This window comes from Tenrec ecaudatus, chromosome 10 (assembly GCF_050624435.1).
Source record: "Tenrec ecaudatus isolate mTenEca1 chromosome 10, mTenEca1.hap1, whole genome shotgun sequence".
Lineage (NCBI taxonomy): Eukaryota > Metazoa > Chordata > Mammalia > Afrosoricida > Tenrecidae > Tenrec > Tenrec ecaudatus.
Window position 1 is genome coordinate 86,638,627 of NC_134539.1, and position 26,730 is coordinate 86,665,356.

The window sequence follows — 26,730 nt, forward strand, 5'->3', positions numbered from 1 at the left end:
AGAAGGAGACACAGCCCAGTCCTGTGCCATCCTCACAGTTGTTACACTTGAGCTCATTGGCATAACTTCACCCTCACCCTCCGTTGGCAACATTCCCAGGTCCTTCTTTTAAGGCGAGCTACCCCCAGCGGATGCTTAGGAATCCTCACTGCCATCAAATACATTCAAACTCAGCCTGTAACTCCTTGTGGGAGTAGTAAGCCTCAGCTTTCTCCCAAGGAGCGGATGGCTGGTGGTTTCGAACTGCTGCCCTTTCGGTTAGCAGCCCAATATGTAACCACTATGCCACCGGGGCTCTAGAGGCCCTTGGAAGTATTGTAAATGGTCAATGTGCTTGGCTGCTAACAAATGTTAACGTCCATTCAGAAGAATCTGGGGAGAAAGACCTGGTAAGCTACTTATGGAAAACCAGCCATTGAAAACACTGTGGAGCACAATTCTTCTCTGATACATATGAGGGGATCCACCTCCTCTCCCCACCCCCAGAAAAGGGGGGCAAGCTCTGCTGGGCGGAGCTTTTATAGTACGTACTTTTCCCGCTAGGCAAACATTGAGCAACTTGCTTGGAGTTAGTGCACCCAGTGACATCGCCTGGGAAGGTTCTCTCTGGTCACAGTGAATTTTTTTTTGTAAAAGCTGTTTCATGATGGCCTATTTAAGAGAACAGCGTGGGGCTGTGAAATTTTGTTTCCTGCTAAGGAAAAATGCTGCAGAAATTGTTGTGATGATGAACACAGCTTACAAGGACAACACTATGGGGAAAACTCAAAGTGTATGAGTGATTTTCTCATTTCTAAAAAGGTGAACTGTCGATTGATGACAAACCTTGTTCTGGACGTCTATCAACTGTCCGAACAGATGAAAATATCAACAAAGTTCATGCACCTGTGCTCAAAGACCAAAGACAGACAATTGAAGAGATGGGGAAGTTATTGGACTATCTTGGAGCTCAGTTCAGTGAATTTTAGCAGAAGATTTGGAAATGGGAAAGGTCGCTGCAAAATTTGTGTCTTGGGTTCTGACTGATCAGGAAAAAGTGTCGAGTGGAAACATGACATGCTTTGAAAGAACAGCTTTGAATTGACCCAGACTTTTCCCCAAGGTCATTACTGATGAGGAGACACAGTGCTATTCCTGCAACCCCAAAGCAAACATCAAGCAAGCCAGTGGAAGATGGCATCATCACCTCACGCCAAAAAAGCTTCTCAAATGAAATTAAAGATCAAGTAGGTGCTCATCTGTTTTTCTGAGGTGAGGGGAATACTGCATTTGTAGTTCATTCCACCAGGTCAGACTGTTAATCAAGCTTTCTATTTAGAGGTTCTGAAAACATAGCATAACAAAGTGTGACCAAAAAACAGGCCTGATTTGTGGCAGACGGGGGACGAGTTTGGCCTGCACAACAATACACCTGCTCACACAGCCATCTCAGTGAGCCAGTTTTGGGCAAAAACACAGTATGCCCCACACATAAGGTGACCAGATGTCCCGCTTTTGGCGGGACAGTCCCAATTTTTAACATTTTTTTCCTGTGTCCTGCAGCATTTTTAAAAAGTCCCGATTTTTGGAAAGAATGCACGACAAGCTAGGGTATATGGTTTTTGTCTGCCATGTGGCTATTTCACCAGGATATGAGTTTTATCAATGATGTCCCGCTGGTGTCCCGCTTTACCAATGTTAAAATCTGGTGACCTTATCCACACACCTTTTTCACCTGACCTCGCTCTGTGTGACTTCTTTTTGTTTCCAAGAATGAAGAGGGACATGAAAAGAAAGCCCTCTGATGACAAAGAAGAGGTGAAGAAAAAAACGAGGTTTCAGAGCAGCTTCCAGACTAAGAGCAGACAACAAAGAAGGAATTGGCCTCTCACAGAAGTAGCCCCTGAGCACCTTATGTAGGGCTATGAACCTTTACAGGAGCAGACAGCACCAGCTAACATCGAGAGATAAAACAATATGCGTGTGGCTGTACCTTCTCCCCAAAGCTTCCGATTCTAGAGACTCTTCACCAATAACTATGATTTGGGGAGCTGAAGAAAATTGGAGGTTATCTCCCTGAGGGTATCAGCCATCTAGAGCAATCAGACATTACTGTCTGTCCCACTGTAGGTGGGACCCACACCCTGCTGATGAGGATAGTGGAATGTTTCCTTGAAGGAGAACCCAGAGACAAGATCAAGCCCACTCAAGGAAAGTTCGGCTGCCATCTTGAAGCTAGTATCCCTCCATCTTGTCACATGTGTACGCTAGTCCTTCCCCTTCCTATTGTGTGTACACCCCTAGCTCATCCACTTCCTGTCACGCATATGCCTATTGGACAGCCCCTTTCTGTTATGTATGTGGTTACCTGTAAATAGGGGGGCTTGTCGCATCCCATAAGTGTATATAAGCCTTGGTTAGAAATGTATTCTCTCTCTCTGGGCAGACCTGGCTGCTGAGCTCATGGCCATCCCTGACGTCCCAAATGTCTCTGACTCCTTTCTTTTACTCTCTCTCCCATCTTCTATGACTTTACTATGATCTTTATATATGATAACCGTACAATTGCACCTGTGGACCTCTCAGTTGTTAGAGGCTGTTTTACTCTGACACAGCCTTCAATCCAGATTACAACGCAATGCAAAGGAAACCATCATCTCCACAACCGGATCAATAGGTCACATCATGATAAATGGACAAAAGATTGAAGTTGTCAAGGATTTTGTCTTGCTTAGATCCACAATCGTTGCTCATGGAAGCAGCAGTCAAGAGATCAAATAACATGTTGCATTCGGTAAATCTGCTGCACAAGATCTCTTCGAAGTATCGAAAACCAGGTATTTACTTTGAGTACTAAGGTGCACCTGATCCAAGCTATGATACTTTCAATGGCGACCTATGCATATGAACGTTGAACATTGAATAAGCAAGACCAAAGAAGAGTTGAGGCATTTGAATTGTGGTGCTAGAGAAGAATATTGATAGTACCATGGACTGCCTAAAGGACAAACCAATCTGTCTTAGAATTATGGCCCCAATCCTCCTTAGAGGCTAGGATGACAAGACTTCTGTAAGGTAGTCGAGACGCGCCAGAGACCAAATCAGTCGAATTTAAACAAACAGGCTTTATTGGGGAGAAAAACCCTGCCTGGGCAGAGTTCTACAGTCTTCAGTGTCTGGGCCGAGGGAGTTACACCCCAGGATACAGGGGTGGTGTTTATATGGCCAGGGAACATGTGACTGGGCTGTTTTGAGTCGATATATGGTAAAGTAGTCAGGGATTGGGAGATACAGGTATGTCCGGGTTTCTGGACTGTAAGGTGTCTTCCTGGTTCCGGGTGTATTCATGCAGGGTGCAGAGTGGTGGGCCGAGAACAAAGCGGGCACTGAGCCAAACGGGCCGTGCCGGGTGCAGAGCAGTGGGCTGAGAATAAAGCGGGCCATTAGCCAGCTATGGTCAGCTCCACAGGTGTGTGTGTGAGATTCAAGATCACTCACTGCTAGTTGTTTCAACTAGCTCTGGTCAGCTCTGCACGGGTAGGGGAAATTCAAGGTCACTTGCTGCTAGAAGCTGGCCTGTTATTGATCCGGCCATACAACTTCATCTTACATATTTTGGACACCTTGCCAATAGAGACCAATCCATGGAGAACAACATCATCCTGGGTAAAGTAGAGGGCAGGGAAAGAGAGATAGGTCCCGACAACGTAGATTGCCACCACGGCTGCAACAATGGGCTCAATCATAGGAACAATTGTGAGGATGGTGCAGGACCATCTGTTGTTTCATTCTGTTGTGCATAGGGTTGCTATGGGTAGGAACTGGTCCCATGGCACCTAACAACAACACATTCAAGCCAAGGAGCCCTAGTCCCATAATGCATTAAGCATTGGGCTGCAAACCACAAGGTCTGCAGTTCAAATCCATGAGCCACTCTATAGGAGGAAGATGTGGCTTTCTATTCGGGTAAAGAGTTACATTCTCAGAAACCCACAGGGACAGTTCTACCCTGTCCTATAGGGTTGCTTATGAGTTGGAATTTACTCAGTGGCAGTGGAGTTGGTAAGCAGATCCAAGGCAACTAAAGCCCACGGACAACGAGGTTTCCAGGGTAAATGTTGAGTTTGACTATCAGTTTGCTTGCTGTGTGCTTTTAGTTTAGAAATAGACCCTATTCTACCAAGCCCTGCACTGCACCCCGTACCACCCCTAAATGCATTCAGGAGCTATATATAGCAAAGAAGTTTAAAATGTTCTTGATTGGAGACCATAGAATGGGAACAAAAGAAAAAGGCAAGGAGATTTTCATTTAATAGATGAAGAAGAAGAAGAAAAAAAGAAACAAAAGCAAGCCTCTGTCTTCTAGTCTCGTTTGTCTCCAACTCTACTCTGCATCCCAGTCACCTGGGGATGTTGTTCAAATGTAGAGTGTTTCCTTAGGCCTGGAAGGGCATCGGAGAGGCTCCATTTTAACAAGTTCTTAGATGATGTCTGGGATGCTCCTCAGACTAAGGACCACACTTGAACTTCCATATTGTGTAAACATCTACCTAGAACAGTGGATCTTAACCTTCCTAATGCTGTGACCCTTTAATACAGTGCCTCATGTTGTGGTGACACTCCCCCCACCAACCATAACATTATTTTTGTTGCTACTTCATAATTATAATTTCACTACTGTTATGAATTGAGTGATCTCTGTGAAAGGGTTATTCGACCCCAAAGGGGTCACGACCCACAGGTTGAGAACTGCTGACCTAGGAGGACATGTCTATACTTGTTTCCATGGCTGGTTTTGACCATTTCAAATCTTTAAGAGCACTGTTGGTTAGCAGCAATCATTGGTTAATATCTGCCTAAATCCTTAAAAATGCTCCCCCTAGATATGCTTCAGTACTTCCATAATGAGAAGAGTTTAAAGGTATAAAAGAGATCACAGTCTCACATTTAATAATTTTAGGAGGACAATGATTCATGGTAAAAAGGACAAAGACAACATAAAGACATAGACACATGAACTAGATGAGGGAAGCCATTAGCACGGGGTCATAATGGTGTCCTAGCAGTCACAGTCAGGATGCTAAATAATGCATGGGACACAGGGAACCATCCTAAACTCAGGATGGGTGGCCGAGAGATACATCACAATTACAGGTGGGCGAACCCCACGGTTACTGAAGGATGGCAGCATCATGATTGGGATGTGCACATTGCACTTGATAGAAGAGCTTATAAGATTAATCCAGGGCCTTCCTACCAAGGCATTCAAGGAATGACTGATAGGCATGATTCATGACCAGGCCCCCCACCAGCTGTACTGGTCCTCAGAAGGGTGATCTCCATGAAGGAGATACCCAGGCAAGCCCTGCAGAGAGACTATCCCTCCCTGGTCTGACTAGAGAGGGGTGAAAGCAATCCACTTTCCAATGCACTCCGCTCGAGGGCAAGATTATCTATTCTACACCCTTGATTAATAATCAGAAGAAATTCAATGGAGGCTTAATCTATGTGGGGATTCTGTAAACAGATTTTGGGTTTTCACTATCACCATAGTCTTCTGAAGCAGATTGATCATAATTTAAGCCCTAATACAGAAGAAATTGGGCAGAAAGTTTTTTTTAATGGTCAACCAGCAGCGTTGTCTATATAAAGAGAATTGACATCTTTATATGTGTTGGGATGGTGTCTAAAGCAATGCTTCTCACTTGATTGTGGGCATAAGAACCCATTAAGAGGCTGGCTAGCAATGAGTGGAGCTCTGTGGGCTTCATCTCCACTGGCAGAATCCAAGTTCCCGAAGGAGAAGCCCAAGGAGACCCTTTTGGATAAAGTCTTCTCCAGCGTCATCCATTGCTGTGAGAATGTGAAACAGTGCCAACCGTGTGGAAGATGGTGTGGTGTTTCCGCAGAAAGTTAAACATAGTATTACCATATGCTCCAGCAATTCCTACTGAGATAGATCCTCAAAGGAATTGAAAGCAGGAGCACAAATACTTGAACCCCAATATTTATTGCAACACCCTCCGTAATAGCCAAATGATGGAAACAACTCGTATGTCTATCAATAGATGTATAGATAAACAAATTGTAGTCCATACATACAATTATTCTCCCCTAAAGAAAAATGAGGCACAGTTCCATGCTATAATACGGATGAAAAAATAATGAAAACGTGGGGTAAAATCTGTCCCCAAAGGATAAATATCGTAGGAGTCCATTTATATGAAAATATATATAGAGAGAGAATAGGCAAGTACAAGGAGGCATATAGAAGCATGTGGGAAAATTCCATGATCTTCATTTCATTTTCCCATGAACTCTGACTATAGAGGCCAATGTTTTGCAGGGGGTGCCAGCAGCAGGCAAGAGAGGAGGATTGGGGACTCACTGCCTAGAAGACACAGAGCTTCTATTACGGGTGATGGAGAATTGTAGTGACAAATCATGGTGATGGAGGAACAACTTGGCAAACGATGTCACTAAATTGGACACGTGGAAAATATTGAAATTACCAATGTTTTGTTGTCTATATATCTTCCACAGTGGAAAACAAAACAAAACGAAAGCCCTTCCCCACACGTAGCTGACCACTCAGCTTATCGGACCTCTTCCAAACGGTGGCCTTGAGACAATAGCTTGAGTGGGAGCCCGCAGGCTGGCTCTCCGAGGTCCGCTTCTCCTACTTCCTTCTAGTAAGACTCTGGACTTTCCATTGTGTTCTGTGCCTTGTCTTTAGAAATAAATGGGCCCTGGCCAGTGCCCTTCGGTGCAATGCCAGGTCACAAATGGAGTGGACAGAGCAACCAGAGATCTACTGTGAGGAAATGCAAATGCCACTGGACTGAGCAGCGTTTGCTGTTTGAGCAAGATAAACCAACTGGAGCTTGCGTCAACTCTAGCTTGAATAGTAAATACATTTTTTTTTTCTGGGAAGAGAAAATCAAGTTTCATTGCGTTTGAATCCCTTTACTGCAGGCGCCTTCGGAGGAACCAGATGATTCTGGCCAATACCTTATTCCAGTGTGTTTGCTATCACCCTGAAGAGTTCCAGATCATCACCAGTGGAACAGACAGAAAGGTAGGTACCCCCAGCAGGACGCCAGACACAAAGGAAACGCCAGGGAGCTCTGTGGCTGAGGGTGCAGGCCCTTGAGCCCAACCGCCCCCGTTCAGTGGCTGGTTCAGCTGGTCAGCTTGGTCACTTAGGGATGCAATGTCCTCTTTGCAATGCACTCGTGGGTCCCTGAGTGGTACAGCCAGTTGACAGGCTTAGAGGAAAGCTGAAAAGTTGTAGCTTCAAGACCGTCTAGAGCAGTGGTTCTCAACCTTCCTAATGCCGTGACCCTTTCAGTTCCTCTTGTGGTGGTGACCCCCAACCATAAAGTTATTTTCGTTGCTACTTCGTCACTGTCGCTTTGCTAGTGTTATGATTCGGGCGACTCCCCAAAAGGGTCGCGACCCACAGGTTGAGAACCGCTGGTCTAGAGGCTCTGCAAATGAAAGGCCTACTGATCTACTTCCGGGAACACTTTACATGGATTAAAGTGGACTCCATAACAACTCTTTCTCTCGTGGACGATGCGCCCTTTCAGTACCGTAGCTTCCTCGCCCGTAAGCTGAATGTGATGGCATCACTGCCCTTGCGGAACTGCTGGATGGAGGGAAAGCATCCATATCAGAAATACTTACAGCAGGGCCGGCCGGGCACACAGCGCCGTGGTTAGGTGCGCTCCTCGATTCCGACTCATACGACCCTATGTGCAACAGGAGACCCTGCCTCGTCCTGCGCCATCCTTCCTCTAGCTAGGCTCGAACCCACTGCTGCAACCACGGTGCCACCATCTCACTGCAGACCTTCCTCCTTCTGGATGATGGAAGCATGAGGCCCTTCTTTAGAGACTGGTCTCCTGATAACATGCCCAAAGTACAGGAGACCATCCTCACATCTACAGAGCGTTCTGGCTGGCCTTCTTCCTGGAAGTCCTTCCTGGAAGTGTGTGGCACTTTCAGCATTCTTCCCCAACTCCAGAATTCGAATGCGCCCACTCTTCTCCAGCTCTCCCTTCTGCGCTGTCCCATGGCTTGGGTGCAACCCACCTTAGTCCTCAAAGGGGCAGGTTTGCTCGTCGCTCCTCTTGTGCAGCAGACTGACCCCCATGAAACTCGTCTTTTGACCTCTGGACCGCTGCTCCCATAAGCCTTGCTTGTGGGTCCAAGCAAGATGAAATCCTTGACTCGTCAATCTTTTCTCCACTTGTCACGATGTTACCTATTGGTCCAGTTGTGAGGATCTGGGTCTTCTTTACATAGAGTTGTCATCCATTCTAATCCTTAATCTCCATCAGCAAGGGCTGCAAGTTCTTCTGCCATTGGCCAAGCACGGTAGTGTCATTTGTGCATATCTCAGAAGGCCTGCTTCCCTAGGGTCCTGGAATGGAATATCTGGGTTCCTGCTTCCTCACGCTGAAAGCAGTCACGTGGCAGAAGCACGTCTGTAATCCAAGTGGCTTTTAGGACAAGGGAAATTTCAGAATTCACAGGAAATCCCAAAAGAGTACCCTGAGAGAGCGGCCGGAAAGGGAACTGAAAGGCCCCTGGCCTTGAATGCGCATGTGTGCCCCCCCCCGCCCCCCACCACAAGGGAAGAGTCAAAGAGGCTTGGCGTTGCTGTGGCAGGTTTTTATCTCCTCCAGCTGGGGAGGCGTGGTTGAAGCTATGGGACAACCTTATTGGCTGAGTTTCTAAGAGTGCCTGGGTGATGTCATGTGACCTAGTCTATGCACCCAGGTGGACCTCCCACCTGCGCCTAAGGGGCTTGTGTCTGAGCATGCTCAGTTTGGATCATTCCTAGGTGTCTAATGGATGTGCCTGATTCTCCCCACCCCTTTGTTGTGGCCCTTTGCGGGCATTGGGGAGACAACCCTCCTTAGTCCCTATTCCGGCTCCCTCCCACTTCCCATCTTGATGCCGTGTTCGTCGTCATACAGTCTGGCTTCCCTGGTGATTTGCTCAGCGTACAGACTGAATGAGAAGGGTGAGTGGCTATAACCCCCAGGCACACCTTTCTAGATTTTAAACGGCAGTATTCCCTTGTTCTGTTCCCACAACTGCCTCTTGATCCTTGTATCTCATGAGCCTAACGAAATGTTCTGGAATGCCCATTCTTCTCAAGATAACGCAGTCCTGTTATCTACTTAGTGTTGCTGTAGCAGAAATACCACAAAGTGGGTGGCTTTTACAAACAGAAACGGATTTTTTTTCACAGTTTAGGAGACTAGAAGTCCATGTGGCTTGACTACTTTTGGAGAGAGTTACAGTCTCAGAAACCCACAGGGGCAGTTCTACCCTTACCCTCTACGGTCATTAGAAATCCACAGTGACTGGATAGCAGTGAGTTTGGGTTTGGGATCTCTGCTTGTTTATTTAATCTCTTTTCTATCTCAAAGGAGATTGGCTCAAGATCTACCCGGCAGGAATCCTGCTCCATGACCTTATCAGAGACAATCCATTCCCAAACGGGATTGCCATCATAAACATCGAGGTTTGCCTTTACAACACTCAGCTTGCATTGCCACCCTTTCTGCCAGTCCTCATACAGAAGGGTGACAAAAGACACCTTCTCCCTGCACTGATTCCCTCCCCTTCTTCATTACCAGAATTGGGGGATGGGACATGTTCCTGCTTAAATCTCCTAGGTGGTCAGCACCAACCCAGCCTGTGGAACTCTTGTCTGAATGTAAACAAACCAAAAAGGGTGCCTGGGGGGGCAGGGGGCGGGGCGGTGATAAAGGGGAGCTGATATCCAGGAGTTCAAGAAGAAAGGAAATGTTTTGAAACTGACTGTGTAGCAATTGTACAATACTGCTTGACGTGATTGAACTATAGAATGTTGTGATATCTGTAAGAGCTCCCAATGAAATGATGAAAAAATAATAAAATTCAATATTTTAAAAGGGTCCCTTACACTGTCTTGCAGAAAGAGAAAGTAGCTTTATTGCAAAGCAAGGAGCCAGGAGGAGTTTCCCCAGATCAGACTCCCAGAATATTTGGAGTTTCTCAGACTTGTAGGGAAATAGACAAGTAAATTACACATATTCCTTAAAAGGGATTGGCGAAGACTGGGGATTGGCTACACTCAAGTATGCTTGCATTTAGGGGGGCATGCAGTTTCTAAGTCACTGTGCAGGGTCCAGGAAGTGTCCCAGGATTTGTCCTCTGGGGAATGAGGAAGTGTTGCCTGGGGATTTAGTAGGCCAGCCGAGTTGTTCTGTGCATGTGTGGAGGCCCAAACCAGTAGCGTCTGGTTCAGGCTGGCTATCTTCTGAGTGTGACGGTTGGCATTTGAAAGACTGCTTTCAAGGAAGTTATCCACACTGAGTGTAGCCAATCCCTTTTAATGAATACGTGTCATTTGTCCATTTCCACACCCTGCTGGAATGTTGTGGATGTGCATACCGAAAAAAACCAAACCAACCCCTGACCTCCCCCAAAACAAACCCCAAACACCAAACCCACTGCCATGGAGTCTATTCCAGCTTATAGACAACCCTACATAGGACTGCTGAGACTAAATATTTGTGGGAACAGACAGCCCTATCTTTCTCCCGTGGAGTGACTGGCAGTTTTGAACTGCTGACCTTGTAGGAAGGCATGAGGGTCTCTAAAAATTGGCCATGGCAGTCTCTGGATCACATCAGTCCAAACTGACTGTAGCTCCAGATCTCTGAGCCTCTTGATGGACTTGGGGTTCAACAGACCACGGCGTGGAATAGGGGTGAAATGGAAGTTCAAGGGTGTGCTTTGGGAGAAAAGAACCCCCTCTCCCCAAGTTCACACAAACTTTAAAAAATATATATAATATAAGTATTTTTAAAGTATATTTAAATATTTTAAATCATTTATTAGGGGTTCATATAACTCTTATCACAACCATGCATACATCAATTGTGTAAAGCACATTTGTACATTCATTGCCTTCATCATTCTCCTAACATTTGCTCTTCATGTAGGCCCCTGGCATCAGCTCCTCATTTTCCCCCTCCCTCATGAACCCTTGATAACTTTTTTTACAGAATCCTTGATAATTTATAAATTATTATTTTGTCATATCTTACACTGTCCAATGTCTCCCTTCACCCACTTTCCTGTTGTCCGTCCCCCAGGGAGGAAGTTATATGTAGATCCTTGTAATCGGTTCCCCCTTTCCACCTACCCTTGACACAAACTCTTTAGAGATCATCTTATTTTGTTTTGTTTTAATTTTTAGTTTTATTAACATAGAATTCACATCACACAAGTCAATGGTTAAACATACTTTGTTGCTTCTGAGTTAGATGGCCACTTGTTTATCTTCAAGCCTTTAATACCCCTGAGGTTATATCTTTTGATAGTCAGGCACCATCAGCTTTCTTCACCACATTTGCTTATGCACACATTTGTCTTCAGTGATCAGTGGTGGGCACCCACTGATAATGGTTTTTTGTTCTTTGATGCCTAATACCTGGTCCCTTCTACACCTTGTGGTCACACAGGGTGGTGTGCTTCTTCCATGTGGGCTTTGTTGCTTCTGAGTTAGATGGCTACTTATTCATTTGCAAGCCTTTAAGACCTCAAATGCTATACCTTTTGATAGCTGGGCACCATCAGCTTCAGTGGTTAAACATACTGCAGGGTTGTGCAATCATCCCTACAATCAATTTCAGAACATTTTCTTCATTCTTGTACTCAGTATTGTTAGCACCCTACCCCCACCCCAGGAGATCCTTTTATTAAGATTTAGACAGGACAAACACAAAACAATTATCCTCCCTGGAGAACCATCAACACCCCCCCTTCCCCCCACAGTGCAGAGGCTGAATGGAATCTGCTGACTCAAGTTGACGTGGTTGTTGTTGCTGCTGCTGCTGTTAGGTGCTGTCAAGTGTGCTCTGACTCATGGTGACGCTATCTATGCGCAGCAGAAGGAAACGCCGCCCAGCCCTGTGCTACCCTCACAAGTATGGTTAGGCTTCAGTCCATTGTTCTGCCACCGTGTCCATCCAGGTCTTCCTCATTTCCGTTGCCCTTCTGCTTTACCAAGCCTGAGTTTCTTCTCCGGGACCGGCCTCTCCAAAGGAGTCTCACGTCCTTCTTCAGCGCCTTCTGGCTACACTTCTCAGACAGATCTGTTCATCCTTCTGACAGCCACAGTACGTCAGTGCTCTTCACCAGCACCAAGAGATGTGTGGCCATGGGCTCATATATACAGGGTTGCTTCAAAAAAATTTTGGAAAAATTCCATTATCTAGTAATTCTATTTTTCCATGAACCTACCTCATAGCGAATCAAAGAAATCCTCTCAAGATCATGACTGATGGTTAGTACCGTCCATCACTGCAGAGGTGGGGAAAGGACTGTGGTGGGGATAGGTACACAATGTCAGGCTAAGAAAAGCTACTGATTGGTTCTGGGCATTCTAGGTTAGTGGTTCTCAACCTTCCTAATGCCTTGACCTTTTAATATAGTTCCTCATGTTGTGGTGACACCCCAACCATAAAATTATTCTCGTTGCTACTTCATAACTCTCATGTTGCTACTGTGATGAATGGGGCGACCCCTGTGAATGGGTCGGTCAACCCCACAAGTTGAGAACCACTGTTTTAGGTGGTGGTCAGGGCAGGAGACATAGTCACCAAGACCCTAATTTTTAACATAAACTAGGCAATATGCCAATATTTTTGACAAATCTGGAAGGCCACAACTAAGGCAAACTGTACCCCCCCCCCCCCGGGTTTGCCCAGATTTGGCTAAGCTTCAGCCTCCCGGCTTGTTTAATGCTTGGAAAGGACTCAAGCGGCGCCTGCACTCTGTCAAGACAGAGTTAAGACGCGTGCTTCAGGCCGCAGCCCTCACAACCCAGGCGGTTTGGAATATATGTTGTAACACAAAGGGCAGCCATAATGTCATGGTCCATCGGGTTTCTAAATTACTGTGAGATTTGCCATATGCCAGGCTTCTGTTTCTGAGACATGAACGGCATGAACCATCTGTTTTCCTCCTAGGAGACTGAGAACTTTGACTCTGTGACTTGTAACTGATGAGTAGGGCTAGAGTGCTTCTACGTGTGGGCGTATGACAGTGTCCCTGTTCATCCAGTCTTCCATTTCGATGCTCATGTGGGGTGGGAGGAATGGGCTTGGACCACACGCGTGTCAATAAACGAATGAGCAATGGGTGATCAATGAACAGGATGAGACAAGATGACGAAAAAGCTTACAAAGGAAACAGCGGTTTCTCTGGGGCCACCTCTGAATCATGAGGAACACACGTGTATCCAGTAGAACTGTGGTGCGTCAGGTTTCTCAGTGACTGCTTTTCCAGCAGCTTGCCAGGCCTGTCTTCCAACACGCCTCCAGGTGGACTCAAGCTTCCAACCTTTCCATTAGCAGCCAAGGGCACGCATGGTCTTGACCACCCAGACCAGGAGCCCCGCTGGAGCAGTGGTTATGCGTTGGGCTGTCATCTCAGAGGTCAGCAGTTTGAAAGCACCGGCAGCTTCGGGGGGGGGGGGGAGCAGGCTTTCTACCCTGTAAAGAGTTAAAATCTCCCCAACCTGCACACTCCTGCCCTGGAGGGTCGCTATGAGTCAGACCCAAACCCAAACCCACTGCCATCCCGTAGATTCCGACTCCTAGTGATCCCATAGGGCAGAGCAGAGCCGCTCCTGAGCGTGACTGGAGATGTAAATCTTCACGCAGGCAGACAGTTCTGTCTTTCCCCTGCAGCGTGGAGGGTCAGTTCAAACTGCTGACCTTGAAGTTAGCAGCCCAACACATAACCAGCTGTGCCACAAAGGCTCCTTTTGGAAATGGACCAAGTGATAATGGTACGAGTGGGAAGCTCCTTGAGCTTGGGTGCCGAGGGATGCGCGCCTCCTTGGACGGAGGCGACATTTACGCGGAGGCCTGCCTGACACGAGCATCTGGCAGCTGCGCTCCAAGAGAAGAGTGTCCCAGGCAGAGGACGCTTGAGAAAGACCGAGCCCCTGCTAGGGTTACCCGGGAAAGTGTCGCTTTAACTTCCAGCTACTTCTGTGCCTGAGACTCCAGGGGAAGGTGGACTTGCTCTTAACTATTCCTCTGACCTTGTGGTTCTCCCAGGAAAACGGAAATTCTTATGAATGCACTCAAGCATCCATAGATGTGACTGATAAATAATTCATCAGGCAAAAAGTATTTTAAACGGGATACACACTTTGTAGCTAGATTCAGAGGAGGGGAGGCTTTTTAGTAGCAGAATGTCTGCAACACCAACGTGAACGAACCAAACCACTGCCACGGAGTTGATTCTAACTCAGAGCGACCCAATAGGACAGGGTCAAACTGTCCCTTTGGGTTTCTAAGCCTTTAAATCTTGACAGGACTAGACAGCTTCATCTTTCTCCTGAGGAGTATACTGGTGAGTTTGAACTTATGATTAGCACCTCAAGGCATCGTTCCAGCCACCTACACAAAGAAAGAGAAATCGGTATATGTAATGCGGGCCCAAGTTCACACTCCTGAGTCCTGATCACATTGTCCTTTCTTCCAAATGAAATTTTATTTTTGAATAGGTTACACATTCACCAGGTTCAGATTTCAAAAGGGACAACAACAGGGTCCTCAGGGAATGCTCGTCCCTCTTCTGGGCCTTTCTCCCAGCCTCCAGGTCCCAGTTTCCCTCCTGGGGAGGGGTTCAGGATTATGAGTTCATCTTTAAACCCTACCCCATTAAGCACTCTTCTTTTGAAGCAGAGGAGAATGTTGAAGCATGGCTGAGGTGAGAGAGCCCTGGTGATACAGTGCATTCAGCATTGGGCTGCTAAACCCCAAGGTTGGTGGTCCCTTTGGTCACCAGAGAGGCCCTGGTGATGTAGTGGTTACTTGTTGGGCTGCCAACTGCCAAGATTGGAAGTTCAAAACCACTAGGTGCTCCATGAGAGAAAGATGGGGCTCTCTATTCCCAGAAACTCCCAGGGGTCCTTCTCCAGTCCAATGGGGTCGCCATGAGCCAGCACTGACTCCAAGACAGTGAGTTTGTGTTCTCCGTTTGGAAGGAGGGTAGGAGGGAGCCCCTGCACCTGCAGGCTGGAGGGTGAGTCCGTGTCCACAGGCGCCTCGGCAGAAAGGCCAGGAGGCGGACTTCTGAAAAAGAAGTCCCTGGAAACCCCGTGGAGCACAGCCCTCCACTGGCCCTCACCGAGTGGCCCGGTAGACTCCAATGGGTGGCGGCCATGGAGGACCAGGGGGACGGTGACTCTGTTAGCCCCCTATCTCCTGAAAGTTCTCCAGACTGGGCTCACTTTCCAATCAGAAGGAAGGAAAGGCCTTTTTCCTGCCACCAGCCTGAAGCTTCAGAACAAAAGCCGGAACCACTGCCGCCTGCAGCTTCAGGCTCAAACCTGCTCCTCAGGACTCTCAAAAGCACTTTCTGCCACAAGCCAGGTTTATCAGCATATCAACAGCTCCTGAAATAGACTGTAAAAAAAGATGAAATGCTAAAAATAGCCCATTGGTTCCGCCTCCCCCTGCTTTTTGCCTCTTTCTAATTTGAGCTGGTCTTACCCCCTCACACCCGTCCCCCGGTTTATTTTTGACTGCCTGCTACATAAAAGAGAGCCTTCGGTGGTGGGTGGGGGTGATGGTGGGGGTGCGGGCGCAGTATGTGCGTGGATGATCCCACTGAGCTGCGTCCTTCCTGCCTAACACTGCTTTCCTGAATTCCAGATTGCCTACTGGGAAGTATTTGACGGGTCCGTAATCAGAGAGTTGGAAGGATCCTTGTCTGGCTCAGTAAATGGCATGGACATTACAGTGGAAGGAGTGCACTTTGTTACAGGTTAGTCCTGCCGGCAAGAAAAGCACACGGAGCTTGGCCTTTTGAGGTGGGAACGGGATGGGGCTACTCCCCGGTGGAGGTGATTTGAAGAGACCACCTAAGGCCATCCTGGTGAGATTCAAGCTTGAACGCGGTGGCCAAGGTGACCGGAAACGAAACGTGCGCCCAGGAGACCTAGGGACGCAGATAGAAGGCCAGCCTTACACGGGTGGTCACTGATGACCAAAAGGAGGCTTTAAAGGGCCCATAGGGCAGAGTAAAGTGACCCTGCAGTAGAACTGCCCCTGAGGGTTTCCAAGGCCTGTAACTCTTCCAGGAACCAGAAAACTCCATTTTTCTCCCTCCGAATGGCTGCTGGGCTCAAACTGCTGACCCTCGGGTTAGTAGCCCAAGGTGCAGTCCACTGTCCACCAGCGAGTTTCACAAAGCAGGCCTATGGGATTCCATTCAACATTGTTTCTTGCCAGGTTCAGGGGTCTCTCAAGAAACTGACAAACACATGCTCTTGATGATGAAGGAAAGCTCCCACACCCATGAACTTCATTCAAGATACCCACCAACATGGAGGGCCATCCCAGTTAGACGCTCTTCTAGAAATACACCCTGCTGGTGCAAGGGTTACGTGCTCAGCCACTAACTGTAAGGTTGGCAGTTTGAACCCACCAGGTCCAAGGGGAAAGTACTGGGCCGCCTGCTCTGCTCAAGCTTACAACAGAACCAAGCCTATGGGAGTCGTTCTACTCAGTCCTAGAGGGCTGTCAGAGTTGCCATCACCCAGTGGCCCACAACACTTACAGACAAAAGACGGGATGCAGGGAAGCCAAGAAGCTAATGGTGGTTTTGCCAGGAGCTGTGATGAAGCGATGGAGTCCAGTCTGAGGGCCCTGTGAGTCAGAATTGACATGAGAGTGAAGAGGTGAAGAGTGTGTGTGTGTGTGTGTGTGTGGTTACGGAAGGGTGATGCCACTTCTTTACTTTCCCCCTAAATGTACTATAATACTCAAACTCAGACCCTCTGTCTTCTAGTCGATTCCGACCTATAGCACCATATAAGACAGAGGAGAACTGCCTCTGGGGGTGTCCCAGGCTAGGCTTGTTCATGGGAGCAGAAATGTCAGCTCTTTCCCTATGAGTGGTCGGTGGTTTCGAACTGCTAACCCTGTGGTTGGACGCCCGATGCAGAACCTGCTACGCCACCAGGGCTCCTGCTATGCTCACGGGCACAGGGATTTCATAACCAGGGGAAAGCATTATTGCGAACGGGGATTTCCCCTTCAGTGGGTCCATGAAGACAACTGTTTAGAAGACAGCTCAGTTCTTTGAAAGCAGCATTCTTTCCTTTCTGCCCAGACCCTCTTGGGGCATTGCCACCTAACTGTTTTGTCTTCTTCAGGTGGAAATGACCATCTGGTCAAAATTTGGGATTATAACGAGGGTGAAGTGACCCACGTCGGGGTGGGACACAGCGGCAACATCACGCGCATCCGGATAAGCCCCGGCAACAAGTACATCATCAGTGTGAGTGCGGACGGAGCCATCCTGAGGTGGAGGTACCCCTTTGCCTCGTGAAGCAGCTCCGCCCCCCTGGAGCCTCGCACGGCCTTACACAGCTGTGTGCACACGCAGCTTCCCTCCCTCCGAGACCGGCCGCCATTTCCCCGCCAGTGTTTGGTTCTTTCCTGAAAATATTTCCCGATTCATTTTCTCCTTTCCTTCGTAGAATGTATTTTTACACTCTTCAGCTTTTTATATTAAAATGGAAATGCGCTCGAGAGCAATTTACCCAGACTGTCCTTGAAAGGGTTCCTGTCTCTTGTGAATAAATGCCTGCTGTTGGTTTCCTGTCACCGTCCTTCCTCCCGATCCACCCCAGCCCCCAGGAAGCATGGCTCTTACCCTTGAAAATGAAGGTCAGGTGAACTTACATTCCTCAGCGTCACTTCAAGGAGCCCTGGTGGCTTAGTGGTTACACTTTGCGTGGCTAACTGCAAGGTCAGCAGTTCAAAACCATCCCCTACTCCTAGGGGTTCCCTGGAATCGGCTCAAGAGCAGTGAATACCCTCACTTTAGTAATCAAGTTGCATGGGCAAGCCGTGGGTTTGAATCCGGATCTTGAGTAGGTTTCTTAACTAATTGCATTTCAGTTTCCTCTTTTCTAAAGTGAATAAATTTTCATTCACAAATTACTGTGAGAATTTTGTGATGGCAACCCTAGTGTCGTAGTAATGCGTTGTTGGGCTGCTAACCACAAGGTCGGTGGTTCAAACCCACCCATTGCTCTGAGGTTGTCTGCTTCCATGAAGTTCACTTGTCTCAGAAACCCACGGGAACAGCTCCCCTGTCCTCGCCTGTTGAGATGCATTGGCATCAAATCGACAGCAGTGGGTTTTGTGTTTTAAAGCCACCACTCGGCTGTCAGTTTGTTGCACGGTGATGGCTTGCAGGTGGCTGTGATGCTAAAAGCCAGGCCACTAGAATTTCAAAGGCCACAGGGTCACCCATGGTGGACAGGATTCAGCAGAGGCTCCAAGACTCCCAAACTAGGAAGAAAGGCCTGCAGCTCTACTCCCAGGCATTAGCCAGTGAAAATGCTGTGGATTACAGGACATTGACACCAAAATGCACTCGCTGGGAGGCCTCCCCTGACAGGACTGGGGCATCATTGGTGCGGGTCAACGTGTTTGGTAACGCAGCAAATGAAGAGGGAAGGAGAGAGCGTGGCCCACCAAGACCGGAGGATGATATTCCTGCTCAGAGCAGCCAGTGCACAGAGAGGATCAAAGGGCCGGTCCCACCACGAGACACGACATCCCTCACTGACCCGTAGTGCTACTGGAGATGGTGCCTGGTCTGACCCACCACACTGGGGAAGTGCTAAGGGCATGGAACAGAGCAGCAAGGGGAGCCGAGCAATTAAGTCCTGGGGAATACCAAACATAGACGTTGGGGCCAGTGCATGGCACCCCATCAGACTCGACTAGAAAACACCTAAAGTTCAAGAAAACAGACTTGGAACTATTTATAGGCTTTTTTGGTCGATTTTTTAAATAGTTGGTTTTTTTGTTTGTTTTCTTATGTTGTTTTGTTTTGCTCTGCCTTGTTTTTATGCTTACTATGGTCTCTGCATGTCTAACTAGATAAGACAGGCGGGATAAATAATCCAGACAAGAAAAAAACAGGACCGATGGTGGTGAGGGGGGCACGGGAAAAGGGGAAGTGGGGGAAAGGAAGTGGGTGTTAACAAACCCAGGGACAAAGGAACACAAGTGATCTAAAATTGATAGCGATGTGGAGGTAGGATGCCTGGTAGGGCTTGATCAAGGGCAATATAACCCAGAGGAATTACTGAAACCCGAATGAAGGCCAAACACGATAGTGGGATAGGAGGAAAGTAAAAGGAAATAGAGGAAAGAACTAGGAGGCAAAGAACATTTATAGAGACCTAAATACAGGCATGTACATATTTAAAATACATGTATATACAACGATAGGGAAAAAGATCTATGTACGTATATGTTAAGTATCAAGGTAGCAGATGGGACATTGGGCCTCTATTCAAGTTCTCACTCAATGCAAGACCATGTTCTAATAACCTGGCATTCCATGATGCTCACCTTCCTGACAGGATTGCTGAAGACAAAATGGGTGCATAACAAATGTGAAGAAAGCTGATGGTGCCTGGCTATCAAAAGATGTAGCGTCTGGGGTCTTAAAGGATTGAAGATAAACAAGCGGCTATCTAGCTCAGAAGAAACAAAGTCCACATGGAAGAAACACATCAGTCTGTGTGATTATGAGGCGTTGATGGGGATGAGATCAGGTATCAGGCATCAAAGGCCCAGAACAAAAAGTCATATCAATGTAAATGAGGGGAAATGCAGAGAGGAGCCCCAAAGCCCATCTGTAGACAATTGAACATCCCCTCACAGAAGGGTCACAAGGAAGAGACAAGCCAGTCAGGGTCCAGTATAGCACCAATAAAATGTACAACTTTCCTCTAATTCTTTAATGCTTCCTCCTCTTCCACTATCATCCCAATTCTACCTTACAAATCCTGCTAGACCAGAGCATGTACACAGATACAGATAAGAGCTGCAAACACAGGAAATCCAGGACAGATAAATCCTTCAGGACCAATATTGAAAGTAGTGATACCAGAAGGGGAAGGGGAAGGTGGAACCCATCACAATGATCTACATCTAACCCCCTCCTTGGGAGATGGACAATAGAAAAGTGGGTGAAGGGAGACATTGGTCAGTGTAAGACATGGAAAAAATAAGTTATCCTCTGCAGCTCTGGGAGATGGACATATTTGATCAGAGCACACGGGAGCAGATGAAGGGGCAGGAGGAGAGAGTGGAGCACAGCCTGGCCCACCAGGCCGTGATGATGATGTTCCTGAGTAGAGCAGCCAGTCCACAGAGAGAACAACATGGCTGGCCCCACTATGAGACATGATGCCCCTCAGTGACTAAGGGCGATACAGGGGACAGCACCGGAGACACAGTGTGGGAATTGCACCTGACCTGATCCCACCACACCGAGGCAAAGCACTGGGGGAGTGCAGCGGAACAGCAAGGGAATGGAGTGGCAAGGTCCCCAGGGAATGCTGAAAGTGGACTTTGGGGCCAGGGCGTGGTGCCCCAACAGACTGGACTGGAAAACGCTCCTAAGGGCCAGCAAACGATCCCTGAACTAACTACAAACTTTTCTCTTGTGAACTGTTTTGTTCTGTTTTTTGTCAGTGGTTTGTTTTTGTTGTTTTGTTGTCTGGTTGTATACTGTTGCTTTGTTTTCCTCTGTCAAGTTTTCGTGCATGTTAGTGACTCCACAGGTCTGTCTGAATAGGACAGGCTGGATGAACTATCTGGAGGAAAAACAATGGGACCGACAGTTCAGGGGGGACTTGGGGTGAGGGGGTAGGGGGGGTAAGGAAGTGGTGTTAACAAACCCAGGGACAAGGGAAAAACATGGGACACCAAATGGTAGAGAAGGGGGAGTGGCAGGCCTGGTGGGAAATGATCAAGGGTAAGGTTGCTTAGAGAAGAGGTATACTCTAGCCCAGGTGGCGATGAAGCATGGTAGTAGGGCAGGAGGAAAGTCAAGGGAGATGGAGGAAAGAGCTAGGAGTCAAAGGGCATTCATGGAGGTCTAGACAAAGACATGTACATGCAAATATATATAGGAGGATGGGGAAATAGATCTATGTGTCTATATTTATAGGTCAAGTATGAAGGTGGCGGAAGGACCTTGGGCCTCTACTCAAACACTCCCTCAATGCATGAATACCTTCTTTTATTAAATTGGAACTCTATGATGCTCACTCTCTCGACACAACGGCTGGAGCCAAAGTGTGTGAACAAGTAAATGTGGTGAAGAAAGCTGATGGTGCCCGGCTATCAAAAGAGATAGTGACTGGGGTCTTAAAGGCTTGAAGATAAACAAGCGGCCATCTAGCTCAGAAGCAACAAAGTCCACATGGAAGAACACACCAGCCTGAGTGAGCGAGTGGTCCCAAAGGGATCAGTTACCAGGCATCAAAGAACAAAAAATCATATCATTGACTGCACACCTCCATGATAGGATCGCTGAAGACAAATGGGTGCATAAGCAAATGTGGTGAAGAAAGCTGATGGTGCCCGGCTATCAAAAGCGATAGTGTCTGGGGTCTTAAAGGCTTGAAGGTGAACAAGCGGCCATCTAGCTCAGAAGCAAATAAGCCCACATGGAAGAAGCACACCGGCCAGTGCGATCACGAGGTGCCCAAGGGACCAGGTATAAGGCATCATGCAAAAAAAAAAAGATGTGTGTGTATGTATGTGTATATGTATATATGTATGTATATATATGTATATATATATCATATTAAATGAAGGGGGAAGTGCAGAGTGGAGACCCAAGGCCCAAGTGTCGACCAATGGAGATCCCCTCATAGAGGGGTTTAGGAGAGGAGATGGGTTAATTAGGGTGTGAGGTAGTATCGATGAAGAACACAGCTTTCCCCCGGATCCTGGATGCTTCCTCCCCCCAACTACCATGATCCGAATTCTACCTTGCAGGGCTGGATAGGACAGAGGCTGTACACTGGTGCATATGAGGGTTGGAGGTACAGGGAATCCAGGGTGGATGATACCTTCAGGACCAAGGGTGTGAGGGACGATGCTGGGAGAGTGGAGGGTGAGTGGGTTGGAAAGGGGGAACTGATTACAAGGATCCACATGTGACCTCTTCCCTGGGAGAGGGACAGCAGAGAAGGGGGGAAGGGAGACTCCGGATAGGGCAAGATATGACAAAACAACGATGTATAAATTACCAAGGGCATATGAGGGAGGGGGGAATGGGGAGGGAGGAGGGGGAAAAAAAGAGGACCTGATGCAAGGGGCTTAAGTGGAGAGCAAATGCCTTGAGAATGATTGGGGCAGGGAATGTATGGATGTGCTTTATACAATTGATGTATGTATATGTATGGATTGCGGTAAGAGTTGTATGGGTCCCTAATAAAATGTAAAAGAAGAAAAGAGAAAAAAATGATTAGGGCAAAGACTGTACAGACGTGCTTTATACAATTGATGTATGTATATGTATGAACTGTGAAAAGAATTGTATGAGCCCCAATAAATTGTTAAAATTAAAAAAAAGAATAAAAAAAAGTTAAAAAAAAGAATAAAAAAAAGTTAAAAAAAAATAAGTTATCAAGGGTTCATGAGGGAGGGAGGGGAAAATAATCTGATACCAAGAGCTCAATTAGAAAATGTTTTGAAAATGATGATGGCAACAGATATACAAATGTGCTTGAAACAATGGATGGATGGATGGATTGTGGTAAGAGTTGTATGAGCCCCCAATAAAATGATTTTTTAAAAAACCAAACATGTTTGGTAACTCACCTCACTGTGATCAAGTGGATACTGACCCAAAGTGACCCTAGAGGAGGGGGGAGAACTGCCCCTGGGGGGTTCTGAGACAAACTCTTTAGGGAATAAATCCCCATCTTTCTCCTGTGGGATGGCTGGTGATTTTGAACTGCAGACGTTGATGTTAGCAGCCCAGCGTGTAAGGTGTAAGGTGGAGGTCAAACCCAAGCCAGGACAACCTTCAGTGAGATGGGTTGATACCAGGGCGGCAACAATAGACCGGAGGATGTCAAGGATCATGAAGATTGTGTAAGCCCAGACAACGTTTCCTTCTGTTAGACACAAGGGCTCCTGGAGTAAGGCGCAAACTCAAGGGTAAGTGACCATGGTGCATGAGAGCACGGGGAGCTGGCATGGGAAAAGGCTACATTGTTGAGGAGCGTGCGTTTTTTTCGGAAGCTTGGGGTGACTGCCAAAGGTGAGAATGCAGAAATTCGGTAGTGGGCCACGAAAGTTTTCTTCTGTGCTTATGACTAGGAGGGTGAAGGCATGGACCTTGTGAATTACTCATCTAAGCTGGTACCTTTCCCACGGAGGGCCAGTGAGGGCATTTCCCCCATAACACTCTAAGTCTGTTGATGTTGTTCTACGAAGATTCTTTATGCTTTCACTAGTACTACATCATTTTTGGATCCGGTAAACTGCTGCTATCCTGATTGAAAGGCCAAGAAGGGATATTTCATAAATGATCATGTATTAAATGGCAAGTAAATTTCAGGGCATTGATGTAAATATGCAACCTGCTGATCTCTTTTTAAGGGAAAAAAGTGATGAGAAATTCATTTTGCAAGACCTTGCCTGGTTAATTGTAAACCTGACTGTTACAGGGTGATGTCGGTGGGGACCCCCCAGGGTTAGCCGGGAATCCAGGGCGGGGAGGGGCAAAGCCAAACTCATTCTGATTGGGCGACAATCCAGGCAGGCTCCCGTGTTAAACCAGGAACCAGCGAGCGCGCAGGGGGCGCTCCTGAGAGCAGGAAAACTTCCTGGTAAGCAAACACCGAGGTTGTGGGAAGGCCCTGGGCTGGGCCGTTCCACCGAGTTCCGGTTGCGTGCTCACCGGGCGCTGAGCTCCTGCAAGTTGCGTTATACCTGTCAGTCCGTTTTTCCACCAGTTACAACGAGGACGATCAAGTCTCACAAACTTTTGGAAAACGGGCTCCAGCCTCGTTTGTGCTTTCAAAAGCAAACTACACCCACCCCAGGCACCACGCAGTTCCCAGATTGGCTCCCAGGGGGGCGCGGCGGAGCAAAGGGGCAGCTTGCTGCAAGTAGGTGGTGCCACCTGCCCGCACACACCTGGGCGTGCCTAGGAACCAAGTGTCTCCCAAAACGTCTCCACCCTTCCGAGTCCTGGCCCGCCTTATCTCCACTGCGCCCCAGGCTGCTCTTTCAAAGCCACACTCCCATTTCCTTTTTATCTCGGTCACCTGAACCTAATGACAAGAAACCTACAGACTAGGGCACCTTGTGTAGGGAAGCTATGAGCCGGAACAGACTCGGTGGCAGCGGGTTTGTGTGTTTGTTGGTGGTGCTTCGGTGCCATCAAGTCGGTTCCGACCGTGTATGCACTTCAGAACGAAAATACTGCCCGATCCTGCGCTATCTTCACAATTGTTTCCTCGCTTCAGCCCGCCACCGATAGCCTGGACTTTGCTATTTACTGTCGCTTTTAAGTTTATCTTTCTACGGCGGGGGAGAAACAAGGCAAGGGTGACATCTACGGTGGCTTCCAAGACGTAAACAGGGTCGAGTGCTTCCGATCTGCGTCTCCCAGCGCTTTTATTCCCACGCCGGCCGCAGGGGCGAGGCTGTCCGGAGCGGCCCCGGGGCTGGCCGGGCGGCTGGATTCCCTCCCGGGGCGGGCGGCCCCGCCCTTGGCTCCGCCCCCGCCCGCTCTGGCTCACCTGGCCCGCAGGTAGCCGGCGTCCCGCTCCTCTCCGCGGCTGTAAGGGCCTGTTAGCCACCCTACCCCTGCGGGCCCGGGGGCTCCGCGCGGGAAGCCGCGTCCACCGGAGCGATGGACCCGGACCGGGGCCCGGGAGCGGAACCGGCCGGCCGGGGGGACGCGACCCGAGAGGGGCAGCCTGCGCCCCGGCCCCGGCGCCGCCGCTCCCTGCGCCGCCTGCTCAGCCGCTTCCTGCTGGCGCTGGGCAGCCGCGCCCGCTCTGCGGACTCGCCGCCCCGGCCGCGGCGCGGATCCGGCGACGGCCACGGGGGCTTTCCCCACTGCCCGGTCCTGGCCGCGTCGGCGCCCGGGAGCCCCGCGGGGGAGCGCGCGCCCAGCCCCCTGCCCCTGGACCCGGCCGGCGACGGGGCGCGGCCCCCGGGCGCGCAGGGGCTGAAGAACCACGGCAACACCTGTTTCATGAACGCCGTGGTGCAGTGTCTCAGCAACACCGACCTGCTGGCCGAGTTCCTGGCGCTGGGGCGCTACGAGGCGGCGCCCGGCTGCGCCGAGGTCACCAAGCAGCTGGCGGCGCTGGTGCGCGCGCTCTGGACGCGCGAATACACGCCCCAACTTTCCGCGGAGTTCAAGGTAAGGCAGGCTCGTTCCAGACCTTCTGCTTTCGCTTTTTGAAAAGTGCACTCGGGCAAGGGTTTCTCTGGGGCCTTCTAAAGATGCCCTTGACCGCCGTCGCGTACCCTTTTGGTCTGTGGGTTTGCCGTCGTATCCCTTGCGTATATTTTCATTACGAATTACTGCGCCCTGCCAGGTCTGCAGTCCCAAACCACCAGCCATTTCGGCGGAAGAAAGAGGTGGCTGCCTCGGAGATCTACCAGGCCTTCCTACTCTGGTTTATGGCTGCGGGGAGCAGGCGGCGTGTTGGGGAGGGCAATTTGGCAGATTTGCATCTAGTTAACAAATATATTTGTGGAAGAGTCATGGCCTACGGCCAGACCTTGTTCTAAGGGTGGGGATTGAGTTTCCAGTCTGGGAGTGAGAGTGGGGAACGGGCGTCAGGACTGGGGGTCCCCTGAAGGAGGAGGTGAGCTGAGAACCCCAGTGCTGAGAAGGACGCAGACCAGCCTCCAGGAAAACTCCAAGCAGAGTACTGGAGGCAGGAAGGAAATACGAATTTAACTCCTGCCGGTGGAGTTAATGGGGGTGGCTATGCGGGTGGCTGGATCAAGAATGGATTCTGGGGCTACGCTAACAAGTTTGCCTTTTATCGAAACATCTGGTGGTGTAGTGGTTATGCATTGGGCTGCTAACCCCAAGATCAGCAGTTTGAAACCTCTAGCCTTTGTGAAGGAGAACGATGAGGCTTTGGACTCCCTTAGAGTTATAGTATAGTAAACCCATAGGGGCAGTTCTCAGAAATCCACAGGTTCCCTGCAGGCCATATAGGATAGATGAGTCAGAATTGATTCAGTGGCAGGGAATTTTGAGTGGAAGTTAACAATCCACTGTGAGCTAGGCCCTGTACAGAGCGCCCAGGTCAGGTGCTGGCGTGCCATTTGTTGCCCTACTATGTTCAAGCACAGAGTTGCATCCAGGATCCCCAGGACCATATCCATTCTCTCTCTCTCTCTCTCTCTCTCTCTCTCTCTCTCTCTCTCTCTCTCTCTCTCTCTCTCTCTCTCTCTCTCTCTCTCTCTCTCTCTCTCTCTCTCTCTCTCGGCGGGCAGACGTCTTTGTAAATGGTTATCACTTCCCCTAGAGTTCAAGAGCAGTCTTTGGGTCCTAGCTGGAGTCCAGTTCTTGATCATAGATGTGTGATGTATGCAGCTGGCTTCTGCTGACAAACCACAACAGCCTGGACAGAGAAGGGCCCCACAGTCTAGTAATTGTTGCTGGGTGTAGTGGTGGGGGGAGGCGGGGGGGGGGTGGGGAGGAACCTGTCAGTGTTCATTCCACAAGCATCAGAGCTCTTGAATTTCAGCCCGGGAAAGCAAGTCTTGTGACCGGCAAGGAGGCCAGATTCCGCCTGTCACACCCCCACCCCCTTCCTCCCCTCTGTGTCTCTTAGTGAAGCGC

At 48.7% G+C, this 26,730-nt stretch overlaps 2 protein-coding genes across 3 annotated transcripts in view; both read left to right on the forward strand.

Annotated features, from left to right (window-relative positions):
- Nucleotides 1-17,606, forward strand: part of CFAP52 (cilia and flagella associated protein 52) — a 64,760-nt gene extending 47,154 nt beyond the window's left edge. For both annotated transcript variants that reach the window (XM_075560919.1, XM_075560920.1), the window contains exons 12-14: nt 6,955-7,057; nt 15,723-15,834; nt 17,228-17,606. In XM_075560919.1, coding sequence (XP_075417034.1) covers nt 6,955-7,057; nt 15,723-15,834; nt 17,228-17,403 — 391 coding nt within the window. In that variant the 3' untranslated portion in view covers nt 17,404-17,606. The remainder of the gene's footprint in view (nt 1-6,954; nt 7,058-15,722; nt 15,835-17,227) is intronic.
- Nucleotides 17,607-24,768: 7,162 nt separating this feature from the next.
- The window catches only part of USP43 (ubiquitin specific peptidase 43), a 61,611-nt gene continuing 59,649 nt past the window's right edge, over nt 24,769-26,730 (forward strand). The window contains exon 1 of the mRNA XM_075559571.1: nt 24,769-25,287. Within this exon, the coding sequence (XP_075415686.1) occupies nt 24,769-25,287 (519 nt within the window). The remainder of the gene's footprint in view (nt 25,288-26,730) is intronic.